The 15,803-nt window shown below is 39.8% G+C and overlaps 1 protein-coding gene across 23 annotated transcripts in view; it reads left to right on the forward strand.

Annotated features, from left to right (window-relative positions):
• MICAL3 (microtubule associated monooxygenase, calponin and LIM domain containing 3) overlaps window positions 1-15,803 on the forward strand; it is a 229,733-nt gene that overhangs the window by 131,055 nt on the left and 82,875 nt on the right. For 13 of the 23 annotated variants that reach the window (XM_087722862.1, XM_087722863.1, XM_087722865.1 and 10 more), the window contains exons 14-20: window positions 215-327; window positions 1,912-1,974; window positions 2,714-2,887; window positions 3,959-4,042; window positions 9,707-9,805; window positions 14,055-14,111; window positions 15,440-15,553. In XM_087722862.1, the coding sequence (XP_087578988.1) occupies window positions 215-327; window positions 1,912-1,974; window positions 2,714-2,887; window positions 3,959-4,042; window positions 9,707-9,805; window positions 14,055-14,111; window positions 15,440-15,553 (704 nt within the window). The remainder of the gene's footprint in view (window positions 1-214; window positions 328-1,911; window positions 1,975-2,713; window positions 2,888-3,958; window positions 4,043-9,706; window positions 9,806-14,054; window positions 14,112-15,439; window positions 15,554-15,803) is intronic. The other 10 variants (XM_087722881.1, XM_087722883.1, XM_087722884.1 and 7 more) reach the window with 7 other exon arrangements.

Here is a 15,803-nt window from a genome sequence, read left to right on the forward strand (position 1 = left end):
TTGTCTTGTTATGGATCTTAAATGATTGCAATGAAAATCAATTCCTAGAATGGAAAAAAGATTAAATGGAGGATTAACTTTTATAGTTTACAAACTGAATGTAGACAGCGGAAATAGATATACTTGTGTTGCAAAGAGCCAACATCAAAGTGTGAACTTTGGGAGATTTTTTTATTTTGTTATGCCTCCATTAATTTTTTATTTCTTTTTATAGATAATCTGGAACTGAATGCAGAAGAAAAAGCTGCTTTAATCACTAACACTAAATCACCAATTTCCTTCCTAAGCAAGTTGGGACAGACTATTTCACGGAAACGGACCCCAAAGGTAATAACAATGTTTTTAAAATAAAGGTAAACATCAGTAAGATTGTGATTTAATAGCCCACTTGAAGGAATATCAGTTAAATCCAAATTTATATCATTTGCATTGTGTAATTATGCAAGTGAACCAATTGGTCATAATTTTCTCAATGTTGGTGGCAACTTAGAAATGGGACTCATATTTCAGAAATAATATATTTTGCTCCTAGTTTGAAGTTGAAGTCTAAACTAAAATGTCCAGTGCATAACTGAATGGAAGCTAGCAAATCAAGTTGTAGTGAAGTTGTTCTTCTTCATCATCATCATCATAATTAATTAATTACATGACATGATAGCAGTGTTCCAATATCTCAGAGGTTGCCACAAAGAAGAGGGAATCAAACTATTCTCCAAGGCACCTGAGGGCAGAACAAGAAGCAATGGGTGGAAACTAATCAAGGAGAGAAGCAACTTAGAGGAGAAATTTCCTGACAGTTAGAACAATTAATCAGTGCAACAGTTTGCCTCCAGAAGTCGTGAATGCCCCAACACTGGAAGTCTTTAAGAAGATGTTGGATATCCATTTGTCTGAAATGGTATAGGGTTTCCTGGCTAGGCAGGGGGTTGGACTAGAAGACCTCCAAGGTCCCTTCCAATTCTGCTGTATTGTATTATTGAATGGAAACATTCTGTTCTCTGAACTACAGACAGATCTATAATAGATACTTGTAGATGTGTATAATATTATTATACATATAATGAATAATCTGTAAGAGTAACAAAAGACAGTTAATCTGGTGCCATAGGCATGGATATTTTTCAGAGACAATGCAGTTCCCAAGATATGTATGGCATTAATTCTGAAAGGTTGTTGTCTGGATGACTGCAAGTAGTCCTCAACTTACCACCCCAGTTGAGCCCAACATTTCTGTTGTTAAGTAAGACATTTGTTAAGTCAGTCTTGCCCTATTTTACAACCTTTCTTGCCATAGTTGTTAAGCGAATCACTGCAGCTGATAAGTTAATAACCTGGTTGTTAAGTGAATCTGGCTTCCCGATAGACTTTGCTTGTCAGAAGGTCGCAAAAGAAGATCATGTGACCCTAGGACACTGCAACAGTCATAAATATGATCCAGTTACCAAGATTCTGAATATTGATCACATGGTCAGGGGGATTCTGCAAAGGCCGTAACTGTGAAAAACTGTCATAAGTCACTTTTTTCAGTGCCATTGTCACTTTGAACAGTCACTAAATGAACAGTTGTAAGTCGAGGATTACCTGTACTTCAAAGTTACAATGGACTCCCCCCTCAAACACAAACACTGTCTCCCTCTCCCCCAGGGGTGGGTTCCAGCAGTCACCAGTGCCAGTTCGCTTGTGTGCACACACACATGTGCAATATGAAAAAAATGCTTCTGCACATGCGGTTGAGGTTGTAGTTCATCATTGAAGAGGCTGTACTAAAACGTTACAGATACACCGGCTCACTTCAGAAAAAGGTCCTCCCGTTGTTCTCAGATGGGAAAAACAGGAATAATCACATTATCATCATATATATAGCATGATATAGAGACAATGGGGACTCAGAATTCTCTCTCTTCTGCTTAGGATAAAAAGGAGAAAGATCTGGATGGCTCAGGAAAAAGGAGGAAAACCAGCCAGTCAGAAGACGTAAGTGATACGGTTTTCATTTTTTAAATTCCTGTTCATTTAAGAATCTTAGCTAATTTGAATTAGAGGAGTCACTCGGGGATCATATATTTGCACAGTTGCATGGAACTGTAACTCAGCAAAGCATTTTTAAATCAGTAATTTCTGCGTACTTCAAATGAAATGAATGCAAAAGCCAAAGTAAATTGAACGCAACAATCAAAATAGCCAATAAATGGAAATCAAGAGCTAGAATAGTCCAGGTTTGATTCTGTCAATCTAGAACTATTAGCACTCATCCCAAGTGCCAATATAACTATTTTCGCTTGAAAACAAATCACATTTCTATTGTTTTGGGCACACTTAAATAACTATCTTCATGCAGCTATGTAAATACCAACAGACAAAACTGGGACAGTTGGGAGAGTGGTGGGTTGCAAAAAACGTTGGCGTCCAACACGAATGACGTCAAGGTGGCTACACCCACCCTGGCCATGTCCACTCCAGCCGCCTGAGGTCAACCCTGATGCGGCCCTCAATGAAATCAAGTTTGACACCCCTGGCCTATGCCTACTCTTTTTTTTTTAATTTGATGGTAAGATTAGGCTACTTTGAACTTGGATGTGAGCAAAGCTAAACTGGCAAGAATGAGAACATGCTTCAGGACTCACAATGATGCTCAGAGCTTGAATTGGGTAGAGGGATTTTCAAGCGCATCCGAAAGGAAACTCTTAATCCGTTCTTGACACTGATTTTGTAGGAGGACACTTCCAGAAGCTGTCGTGAAGACAGGCCCACTCTTGTAAGTGCCCTGACCGAAAGAAGAATTGATGCCGCCATCGGGAACCAGAATAAAGTGAAGTCTATGGCAACACAACTGCTAGCCAAATTTGAGGAGAACGCTCCTGCACAGTCCACGGGTCTCCGGAGACAGGTGAGAAGGGATCCGGTATTGGATGCATTTGGGGCTTTAGTGAATAAACGATGGATCTTCTTGCCTTGGAGGGGCATTTGAATTTGATAGGAGGGCATGCAGCCTCCCTCTGTAGCCAAATAAGTTATAAAAGCTGCACTTGCATTCTAGGAATAAAGAAGCTCTTTTTAAAATCCTGCTGGGGTTTTATGCCAATCTGTCAAAGAGCAGTGCTGGAATATGGAGACATGCTGGCAAGTTGCCATGTCTTTGCTCAGTGTCTAGAAACAATTTGGGGGGGTGGGGCGGGGGGGGGGGGTTAGAGGCCTGATCAGGTTCCCAGGTCATGAAAGCTACTGCTTGAGAGCACCACCAGCCCCCGTTCTGTGCTCATCCCGGTGTTAAACGTAGCCTTCAGGGAACTCCTTTGTAAAATAATCTTTGATGAATTGCCATCTGTTCAACATACAGAAGACGGTTTTTCAGTAGCTGTTGCAATGAATCATTAATACATAACCAGCTTCTCTGCTTGAGAAAGTGGTTCAAATAACCGGCTTCACCCAGGAATCCTATAGGTTTTATTTAACTTGACTGAGCACCACGGGAGACGTATCTTCTCCCAGCGAGCATTGTATCCAATTTGCAAATGTGCTGCAAATGGAATGCCAGAATTTCAAATGATACCCTGGTAAAGATACTGTTGGCATGAAGAACGGATTAAAACATCTGTGCTGTGATTATTTTAGGAATTCCCCCTCCCCTCTGATAGTTCACTTCCAATCTAAACCTATTCAAATAACTTGTCCAAATAATAGGAGACAGATGGCCTCCTCATGGCTAAGTTTTCTGTCTTCCTTCCCCCCTTTCCCCCCCTCCTCCATTTTTAAATATTTCTCTATTTTTTTGCTTTGCCAACTAATTTTTCCTTACTCCGTTTCCTCCCCCACCCCTCTTTGATGTCTGTCTTCGAATCACCCTGTTCAATTTCTACCCCGTCCCTTTGTGGGTTTCTTTGTGAGTTCCGTTTTTTGCCTTTTGTGGAAATGCCCACCATCTGGGCATGTTACGACCTGCGTGCAACAATCTGCCCAGCCTTATCAAGACCGTGCTCTCAGCCATCCTGCCTATCGACAGCGAGAGCAGGGCCGCCATGCCCCAATACCTCAGTGGAAACAGGTAAAACGAACCCCAATGAATGACTGTCACACTGCCAAACCCATTGGCTAATGCTTCTCCATCCCACACTACTACTTCTGTTCCTTTACGCAGGGCCTGCTTTCTGTTCAAGATCTCTGAGCCTACTAAAGAATTATGACTTATATATGGTTTCTAGTTTCTAGTCACCAGTAAAATTGATAGCACAGAAAAGTTAGCAAAGATCCTTTCTAACACATCTTATTAACAAAACCTTGAGCAGTCATGAGATCACTACCGTGAAAGCATCTAATAAATGAAATTTCATTTATATGGAAGCATGGCTATCCCATCAGTTTATATAGTCATGATTTGAAGATACTTACCATTGAATCTTGGGAGCACTTAATATTAATGCATTCTAGTATGTATGAGGAACTTTCTTGAGGGAGATCTAATTCTCAGCACTGGCAAACATAATATGAGAATTAGCCCTGGCAGAAATACTTCACACATTTTGAAATATACCAATTGTGTGTCCCTCTTACACTAATATAGAGGAACTGGCCATTTACCCAAAGATGCATCTTTCTGTTTCTGTTACAGATGATAAGAAAAGTTTATTTCATTTGGCATTCTGGATTTTTGCTATACTTAGAATAGATGCTGGTCATTTTCAGCTTTAAGAATTTTCAAAGAGATTTCATTATAGTGTAAATGTAAATAAGTTATTTCATTTAATTAGGAGAAATCTTTTAGAAATTAAACACGCCCTTTTCTGTCTTCTGATTCCTATTCTAGTATTGTTTTCAATATAAAGTTTTCAATATAAAGTTTCTTCAAGGAAATCAGTTTATGGTTAGGGAACAATTTCCCATCAGAACATGAGCAAAAAAAAACCAAATTAATGTAAGGATTAATAATACATTAAGCATTCTAAGCATTCACATACAATAGGTATATAGATTCTTTTAAAGGAAATGTATAGCCGTACTAGAGCTATACATTAGCCCTGGCAGAAATACTTCACACATTTTGAAATATACCAATTGTGTGTCCCTCTTACACTAATATAGAGGAACTGGCCATTTACCCAAAGATGCATCTTTCTGTTTCTGTTACAGATGATAAGAAAAGTTTATTTCATTTGGCATTCTGGATTTTTGCTATACTTAGAATAGATGCTGGTCATTTTCAGCTTTAAGAATTTTCAAAGAGATTTCATTATAGTGTAAATGTAAATAAGTTATTTCATTTAATTAGGAGAAATCTTTTAGAAATTAAACACGCCCTTTTCTGTCTTCTGATTCCTATTCTAGTATTGTTTTCAATATAAAGTTTTCAATATAAAGTTTCTTCAAGGAAATCAGTTTATGGTTAGGGAACAATTTCCCATCAGAACATGAGCAAAAAAAAACCAAATTAATGTAAGGATTAATAATACATTAAGCATTCTAAGCATTCACATACAATAGGTATATAGATTCTTTTAAAGGAAATGTATAGCCGTACTAGAGCTTCTAATATTTAAGCATCTGCTTAAAACACAAATGAAAATGAAGATGAGTCTATTCAGTCTTGGTAAATTCTTGCTGGTGAATATCTCTTGTTGGCTTACTTATTTATAGTGGCTATTGTCCATCATCATTATCAACCTATGGATAGCCTCCTTCAACATGTTACCATCAGCAGGACATCAGGTTACGAAATGCTCCTGTAATTATTTACCAACATATTTTAATTTGTGTATCAGCCACTCAGTCAAAACCTGTACATTTCCTATGTCAGGCCTGACATCCTACTTGATTCTGGCCAAAATTATGCACAACCTTTTGAAAGCAAAATGAAGTGGAAAATAGCAGGCGGAACATAACCGCGCCAGATGGACATGCTTCATTTCCAACTCCGATCGTGTGCAAGTGCGGAGCCAAGAAACATGGAATTAATCTGCAAGAAAGGAATATTTTTAAATTTGTTTTGCAACATGGCTCTCTTTTTGCTGTGTAACTTAACATACCAAGTTTATATAGTAGAACGCTTGCTATGTTATATAGTTTAATTTCTTACTTCTGAGCAATTTATGTACAGGACTTGGAGCCGATCCACACAACCCTCAAACATAAAGGTTTTTTGCTTTTTTTGGAGCAGATCATTTAATTTCTTGACCTAGATTCAGATGAGTCCCAGAGAAAGCAGGAGTCTGAAATATAACTGTATCATTGGTATGATTCTGGATGTGAGGGCGATCTGGCTGCGACATCTGTCACATTGATCGCCAGGGTTGATTTGGCTGATCTGGCTGGCTAGGCGGGTGTCCCCTTCCTCCCTCACCGCTCCATGTGCCTCCCTCCCGAAGCTGCGTGCTCGGTGGAAGAGGACGACCATCCCAGATAGAAGGAGTGTACCGATCTTCGGTCAAGGGTATACGATAGCTGCGCTCCCCTGCTAGAACCTCCAAACAAGCTCAAGGTATGATTCTGGCTTCCCGAGTGAAATTGCTTTCCGAGTGAAATTGCTTTGAGATCTTAATCTTCACAATTGTCATATGCGAAGACAATCCTGCTAAAGTATGATGCTATCTTGATCAATGAAAATCACATCAAGGATGAGTTACTGGAACAAGATGAATTATCATAAGAGATTTCAGCATTTGAAGAACTTTGGGTGGCCAGCTAATGGAGAAGGCACTATAAGAATATAACAAATATCCCACAGCTATCCAAAATCAGCTGTTAAAGGAGATATGTCTTTCTAACAATGGTTGCAAGATCTTATCCTTATATTTTTCCTTCCGATTGCATTCAGATGGTAGTTGTTGACAAACAGAACTGTTTGTCTTCTCTCTCCTCTATATGCAATTCCCCCCCCCCTCCCAAAGAGGCAATCTTTAATGGAAATTTCCATTTTTATTACTACCAACACAGGGAGAATACTGTAATTACAGACAAAGTTTTTAGTTAGGGCATTTTTTTTTAATGAACTTCATTCTGGTCAATATCATGGTTTCTTCTTGAAGATGAAGCATATATGGCTTTGAAAGTGAAAGGTACAAAGTTTTCCAAATTACCGTTTAAGAGTCTTACAAATTACAGTGTGAACTTTTGCTGAAGCTCATTGAACAAGTCAATCATCTCTTTGTTCAGTAGCTTGAAGCATGTAAGAGACATGGTATCTTCTCCAAGAGAAACAGCATCAAATGTAAATGGAACAGCTCTTTGATTTTCTTTCAACTTATAGACAAGAAACAATTCATCCCACATATACATTTTGGTCAGATCTAAGAGTGTCTGAGACATTAGTCCTTTTGTGTTTTGATTGTATTCCACAAAAACATCTGGCCAAAAGAATCTTACGCCTTTTATTCACTTGATGCTTTACCTTGAACAAATTTAATTCAGTAGATTCAACATCTTTCTACCAGTTCTAATCATCCTCACATTTTTTATTAACATGAGTATACACAGTAAGAAGTATAGTCTCTTTTTTTTTTTTTAATAAAAACGGACATTATTAAAAAGATTAAATCTACTCTTCTACCATGTCAGGGGAAAAATCTAGCAATAGCTCTGAAGAAATAAACATGACTGCTCTGTGGTTGAAGACAATTTCATCTTGAACTTAACAGCTTTACTCATCATTTGCATACTAATAGCACAATTATGTGGCGGGAGGTGGAGGGGAAATAAAAGTTTTGAAACTTGAAATTTAGATTGGAATTCTGATGGTAGGTCATTGTGTCAAAATAGTCAAATGTGTTTATTATTTGATGGAGAAGGATTATGTTGGCAACAACATCAGACCTTTTTACACTGAAATGGAAAAAGATGATTATTATAGAAGAACATCAACAGTGAATTCTGTAATACACAATCGCCTTGTACCTTTAATGCGTTGACCCAGGAAACACCCTTCATTGTTGTATTTTTGTGAACCAAGAACTGAGTGCTACCCTCCCCCCACCCCAAGTGGGAAATAGTGTATTCTACATTTTTGGAAGTTTGATGGAATGATCCATACTTTAGATGGATTTATTGGGACATGGTAGAGTGGAGCCCAGGACCAAAAGTAGGAAAATACAAAACTGGAATAATAAACTGCAACTGTGAATTTGATTGCACAAATTGTAGGGGTAGTTATGAAGAATAAGGTTATTAATCATTACTGACCATGAAGACTTCGTATTGTGCTCAAGGGTTCAGAGGCTGAACGTCATGGCGTTCTATCAGTTGCTGGGGAACAATTGTGTATGGACTGACACACTGACATCTTGTTTGTATGTTTTCGAAAGATGAAAAAGTTGGGCACCCAGTAGTGTGGTTTGCAAAGTATCTCTTACATTCTATGGAACACTGTGACTCCATCTCTAAATACATAGTCACTGTAGTATCAGGAAGTTAGAAAGATAGGCCTGTGCAGATGTAGAAAGGACAAGTCCTATTACAGTGTAGTGTAGTATTAGCTTTGGGGAACTAGAAAGAAATCCAGGTGGAATCTTATGTCTGTCATCATGATATGAGTCATCATTAGGCAAGCAGTAAAGTTGATGATACGATCCGGTGGCTCAGTAGCTAAGACACTGAGCTTCCCGATCAGAAAGGTCGGCGGTTCGAATCCCAAGCACCACGTAATGGAGTGAGCTCCCGTTACTTGTCCCAACCTAGCAATTCCAAAGCATGTAAAAATGCAAGTAGAAAAATAGGAAGGTAACAGTGTTCTGTGCACTTTTGGTGTTTAGTCATGCCGGCCACATGACCACAGAGATATCTTGGGACAGCGCTGGCTCTTCGTCTTTGAAACGGAGCTGAGCACCGCCCCCTAGACTCAGGAATGACTAGCACCTATGTGCGAGGGGAACCTTTACCTTTACCTTAAAATTGATGGTATATATATGTTGTATGACCTGTATATTCTGGTATGTTTTGCAATTAATATTATTAGATTGGGAAAATAATATAAAAATAGGAAACAGCAGTATATTTCTACACAACACCAATAGCTTGAGTTGTTTTATGCAAATTGCTCAACACTGCATAGAGTAGGGCAGGCAGTTCATTTTGCTTGACTGACGTTTGGTGCTTTTGAAACTGGACACAGAATTCCATATTTGAACATTTTTGAGGCCCTTCAGACAAATGAAGCAACCTGTCAGGAACATTTGTGAAAGTTTTCAGGTGAAGTGAAAATCCAGCCCTTTTTAATATTTTGCTCTGCAGAGGGTCGAGCTCCGAAGCTAAGAAAGAAAACAAGGTTAACATTTCCTTCAAATCACTTGTTCTCTTTGATTCCTTCCCCATATATTCACGTGCCACTCCCATTATCCCCAGCAACATTGCATTGGCCAAAATCCACATTTAATTTAAGGAGCACTGCTCCAGATCGGGGATCTTCAACTTTGGCAACTTTAAGACTTGGGGAATTCTGGCTGAGGAATTCTGGCAGTTGAAATCCACAAGTCTTAAAGTTGCCAAGGTTGGAGACCCCGTCTCCGGACAATGCATTTTTCAGTCCCAACTCAGGCAAAACATAGGGGAAGGCGCTCAAATGCATTCCTTGGCTACACAATTTGAGATCTGTATTTGAACGAAAATGCTGGTTTTCTCTGCAGAAAAAAATATATAAGATGTTGCGTTTTCTATGCTGGGTGTCAAAATAAAGCCGATGATGTTGTTTCTTGTTCTATCGTTTTCCTGTTGTTTTATAACAAAGATGAGGAAAAAGGAGCGTTGTCGGACCTGTCCCAAAAAAGTGATCATGCTCTCTTCTTCCTCCATTTGCACTTCCTCTCCATCGTACCCCAGTCAGCAGGTGATTTCATTCTGCATGCTCTGTCCTTCTTCCTTTTTCTCTTCTTCCTTGCTTCGTCAAATGACTGGATTACATGCCCTTCTTGGGTTGGGTTTCTCCTTAAAAGCCTGCAGATCTCTTTTAATCTGATTCTTCCTCTCCTCCCTAGAGAAAACTTAATGGTACACATTGGATTTCAGTTTAGTATCTTATGATTAAATGGAATCTACTTGGTCCATTACCTTAGATAATTATGTGCAACATACGTATGTTGCTGAACCCAATAAAATCCTGAGCTTAAATAAAGGCTAATGTTGGGATTGCACAGCTATCTTATTGTTATAAGAGGAGTGGCAATTAATGCTAACAATTTAAATTCAAAATAGTTTGATTCTATTTTTAGTTTAAGATCTTTGTGATTGCCTGTTGTTTGGCTTTTTGTTTTATTTACTATGATTAAAATACTCCGTTTACTTGCCTTCAAACATTAGAGGCGTTTTTCCTGTTGAAGTGTTCTTCTTGACAGAAAATTTGTAGGCATTTTTCTTAAAACTTTATTGTTATTTTGTGTGTGTGTTTGTGTGTATACACACACACACACACACACACACACATATATTACCATATATACATTGTTGTTTTGACAATATCAAAATCTACTTGTTCTTATCTAACTCTTGGTATAACTGGATATCTGTGATGTCTATAGAGATTCTCAGTCATCCAGCTCATGGTTGTCCCCAAGGTGCTTTTTCAAGAGGCAACTGGACTTTCTGTTTTTTCTTTGAAGAAGTTTCGCTTCTCATCCAAGAAGCTTCTTGAATGAGAAGCGAAACGTCTTCAAAGAAAAACAAGAAATGCCAGTTGCCTCTTGAAAAAGCACCTTTGGGATATATGTGGTGTTCAAGATACCAGAAGTTGTGAGTGCTCCAACACTGGAAGTTTTTAAGAAGATGTTGGATAACCATTTGTCTGAAATAGTATAGGGTTTCCTGCCTAAGCGGGGGTTGGACTAAAAGACCTCCAAGGTCCCTTCCAACTCTGTTATTATACTATATTATATATTTTTTTCTTTCCTTGTCATTATCATCACTGGTGAAATGCAAATTCTTTCAAATCTTGCTCATTTTATTTTATTTTTTAAAGAGAAGAAAGTGAGACATAAAAAAACATGTAGATCAAGTTTTTATGCTGTGAAATTATATTAGTATAGTTACTAAATTACTATAATTACTAAAATCTTATTACTCAGTTCTTGGGAAGCATTTTGTTAACGAAGGTTCTTAGAGAAACCCTGCTCTTCAATGGAGCACAGAGACATTATCTTCTTTACTTGTGAGATTGGAAAACTCAATCATGTTTGACCCTTAAGAAAAGTGTTCCCAGTTCAGCTGATTCTAGCCCACTGACCTTTTTACTTCCTTTAGTGCTTTATTTTATCTTCTCCCACTTCTAAAGCACTAATAAACAACTAAATCCTTTAAAATGTCTGCATCTTGCATGTTATCTACTTTTGTGGACACCTTTGGTTTTTCTGGTTACTCTTTCCAGGCAATATTCCTTAGTGTTATGCCAAATGCCAGGGCAGCGATCAGGTGCCCAGGCAATTGGTTCTTTTGGATCTAGAACCAATAAGCAGGCCAGTAAACAAAGGTAGTTTAAGCTTTATTATTAGCTCAAGCAAACAGAGGAGCCGCCAGGAGTTTCTTAATAATACCCCAAGGGTAGCCATTTTCCGTAGCTCCCAGCGGTGGGTTCCATGCAGAAGCACCCAACAAGCAACAATCTCAAGAGTTTTTTTTTAATCAAAAGCTGGCATTGTGATTTCATGGCATTGTTTGGTCATTAGACTATAAGACCTGACACTTTGACTTGGTGGCACATGACTCTGAGATGGGAATTAAAAGTCAGATTTTCCCCAGGAAGAAAAGCTTGGCAGCTAGGTGTAAATTCCTCCCTTCTCCTTTATTTAGTAAACAAGTAAAGAAAGACCAAACAAGTTAGCTCAAAATGAGTTCTAAACGTCTAGATTTTTTCTTAATATGAAGGAGAAATCAAAACATGTCACTAAACTTGAAATAACAATGGTCATCTGCGTTGGCACTAGACTTGGAAAATGATGTGTTTCTCTAAGTATAAATAGTTATGCAACAGCATGACAAATTAAGAGCCTAAATCAGCTGTAGCTTAAGAAGCTTACCAATTTTGGTATCCTCATTTGTAAAAAAAATATATTGGTCTTCTAACCATTGTCCTCGTGGTTGGAAAAAAACAGACGTAAATCAAAATGTGTGCTTGATTCAACTAAGGGGGGGGGGAGCTCCCTTAGTTAAGGTCATTCCACATCTAGTATTTGAGAGACAGGCTGAGATTTAAAATGCCGATTTCAGGAAAACACTCAAATGTATTTAGTTAAAATATAATCCCTTTCACACTGAATAGAATATCCTTCCACTTATAGCCTCCTGTCATTTGGGAAAGGGTAAATCGCTGGATCTTTTGTGGGTTTTGGAATTTTTTCCGAAGCCATTCTTAGAGGAAGGGAGGAAGCCAGGCTGATGAAGCAATTTTGCAGTGGCCTTGCCAAAGTATGCCTTTTTGTTTCGTGTGACAGTATAGTAGTCCTTGCTTAGCGACCATCATTGGAATCAGCAACTGCATCATTAAGAAAAGCAGTCGCTAAGTGACTGCTTACAAACTTCCTTCAGCTTCCCTTTGCTTTACAGCCCAGCAAAGGCCATAAAAGGCCATATATGCAAGGATTAAATTTATTTCTTTCATCCCCATTATAACTGTGAATTATATCAGTTGCGAAATGGGGACTACGTTATGTGTGCACACCTACAGGTGTAAGAGCTTAGGGTGTGAAGCCCCAGTGCTGCTTTCATCCTGACAAAAGGGCAAGAAGGAGATGTCCATACCCAAGCCTTTAGGGCAGTGATGGCGAACCTTTTCGGCACTGAGTGCCAATAGGTTCAAGTGGAAACGTTGTATGTGCACATGCGCAATCATTAGGGCCATGCTCTGGAAAAGCCAAACTTCTGAGTTCTAGCATGCATACGGACCTGACAAATCAGCTGGCCGGCACGCATGCGCAGGCTGATTTTCAGCACTGCCGGGCATGGGAAGGGATCATGCTTCAGAAAAGCTGAACCTCTGGGCTCTGCCGTGCATGCACGAGTGACGAGCAACTGGCTGGCGTGCATGGCACACACCGGTTTTCAGCACTGCCGCGTGTGTGAAGGACAGCTGATTGTCGCGCACTTATGCACGCCAAAACCCCAGAAAACAAACAGGCAAGACCACGCATGCTGAGTGACATGGCTTCGCGTGCCACGTTGGGCACGCGGGTCATAGATTCGCCATCAGGGGTTTAGGGAAATATATTCTTCAAAAGTCTGAAAGTGTTACTTTGGTCACAGATTGTGGACCCTGATTATAAATCATAGCTGTTTAAAAATATGTGTAAAATAGTTATGATTTGAACATGGAAGCAGCTCTGGATTTGCTAGGTGAGAAGATAACATCTATGTTGGCACTTCAGAAAACAATGGCATTTAAACAATATATAAATGCAGACTTGATAGAAAGATTATAACTATAGGAGTTTCTTTGTGAAGAGTAGTTTTCTGTTGTTCTTTGGAATTCTAGTTTGATAAAAACAATTATCTCCTATCAAGTCGTTGTCAACTGCTAGCTACCACAGAGATAGATTTTCTCCACGATGACTAAAACTATAGATAGGTAAATTGTAATATAGGCATCTAGATTTTTTAAGGATAGTTTATGGTCCCCGTAGATGAATAGAAGAGCGAGGCTGGTCCAGAGGCCTGTTTACTTCTCATGTTAAGAAGAGTTGGATCTTTTCAAAACAATAAATGTATTTTTAAAAATTTATCTGGTTTTGATTAGCCGAATTATTTATGTCTAACTCTCCCCGTTATTTCTAAAACAAGGTAGATTTTAATGCACTAACTTGGTCATTTCTTGGAAACTGTCTCTTTTTCCTGCACCCCTTTTATTACTGTGTATGCAGTGTTATGTCACAAGTTATTAACACAGTTTGTCTAGAGTGTTATTTTTAACCATGCCACATAAAGTTGGATAAGTATGTTCTCCCTATCCCGGCATGACCTGTGCCAAAATCAAAATATTTCCTGGACTTTTAATCTTTTTCTCCTCTAGGGCGATCCTAATTAAACTCTGCTGTCTTTTGTGTGTCCGGGGAGGGGTGGGGTGTGTGTCGTTAAGGTAACTCTTTTGCCCGCAGGCCACCAGAGATCCTCAGACAGATCCACCTGGAGAACAGAGTCCCAGGCATCAATGGGTAAATTGGCATGATCAAACCAAGCATGAGTTGTAGAAGGCACATCGTCAGCTGGCCGGGGAGGATGGTTGTGTGTTTATCTGTGTGTGGATGGTGCTAATAACCTCAGTGCAACGCTGCTGAAGATCTTTCCAAAATTAATCATTCTCTTGAGTGTATGGGGTTGACCAAAGAACTTGCTTGGAAAAGGTCTGACCCACCTTTTGAAGAGTATGCAGTACGCTTTTTCAGTTTGGCACATTGCTCACTGCAGATCTGGAACCAGCTTTGGGGTAGGGAATGCGGTGGTGAAGCCAAAGGAGGCTTTTTTCTGCCATAAAGGGTGCATTTGGTATGATTCCCCTTCAGTGCTATCAGATTTACTATACCGCTGCTGAAATATAGATAAGATAACCTTTATTGTTATTTTATTTTTACTGCGAGCACACTGGGATGCATTAAAAAATGAGAAGCAAAGATGGAGCAAGAAAAAAAAAACCAGAGCATTTTCTTTCTCTTTCTCCTAGCCCTTATATTGCATCGATCTTTCTGTCCTTGCTCTCTAACTCTCACTGTGCTATATGGAGTCAATCCCCAAAAGATTCTTCAGAGCCCACAGAAGCACAATTCTTCTCTCTTCAGTATTTCAAAAGAGCCCTACCTTTCCCCCTGCCTTAATCTGTCCTTCTGTATTACTTAGAACAGGGGGTGTCAAACTCAAAAGCCGTGGGCCACATCCGGCCCGCAGGGTGCTTAGATCTGGTCCACGGGGCTGCCCTGCAAACAGCGAAGGACCACCGCGTGGTGCCTCTGTCAGCGAAAATGGAGCTTGGGAGCCTGTTTTCACAGGCAGAGCGCTCAGGCCACCACAGGCGCCATTGACACGAGTGACATCAAGCTGGCCAGGGCCACCCTGGCCACGTCTACCCCCCCCCCCCCAAGGTCAAACACAACCCTGATGCGGCCCTCAGTGAAATCGAGTTTGACATCCCTGACTTAGAATGACCATGGTATTTGGATAGACATGGAAGCATGTTTTATTTCACGCTGCTGCGAGATGCTTGGAATGCAGTCTCTACTTTCAATCCACTGGAAACCAGTAGGTCTTCAACAGCAGACATGATGAGATTGGGCCACTCTACGTGGCTTATGGCACGTTTTGGTCCCACCCGAGGAGTGAAATAGCTTCTATTCCAGAAGAGTTTTACAGCTCCCTCGAATGGCATATCGTTGAGCTGTCTGGCATGGACACTTATCAGCTTGGCTTCTTTGCTTTCAGCTCTCTCTTTTTTCCCCCCTGTGCATATTATTTCCTCCGGTCATTTTCTTCCTTCGTTGTTGTTCTGCAGAGGACTCATCATTTCTTTTCAGATGACCATATGGCCGAGCATACCCTCACCATTAAAGAGAGGGCAAGCCAGCTGGCCGCTCTTCTGGAGCAGAGGCCAATCACCAGGCACCAGGTGATGGATTTCCTGCTTGTCTGGTCTGGTTTGATCGCTTGCTGTTCCACGGAAAGGGAATGAAAAGTTGCTGCAGCTCTTAATGTGGCAGGCATCAGACGCCACGTATTAACGGCTGATCACTATATACTCACATTGTAGCGGAATTCATGTGCTACCGTTCTGAGCTTGCAAAGAAAAAAACTGTGATTCCCCCCCCCCCCTTCTTTTCTAACAAATGTTCCCCCTTGTGGAATCAGTATTTCAATAG

This window comes from Thamnophis sirtalis, unplaced genomic scaffold (assembly GCF_051295495.1).
Source record: "Thamnophis sirtalis isolate CommonGarterSnake01/CBP01778 unplaced genomic scaffold, rThaSir2_p1.2 scaffold_9, whole genome shotgun sequence".
NCBI lineage: Eukaryota > Metazoa > Chordata > Lepidosauria > Squamata > Natricidae > Thamnophis > Thamnophis sirtalis.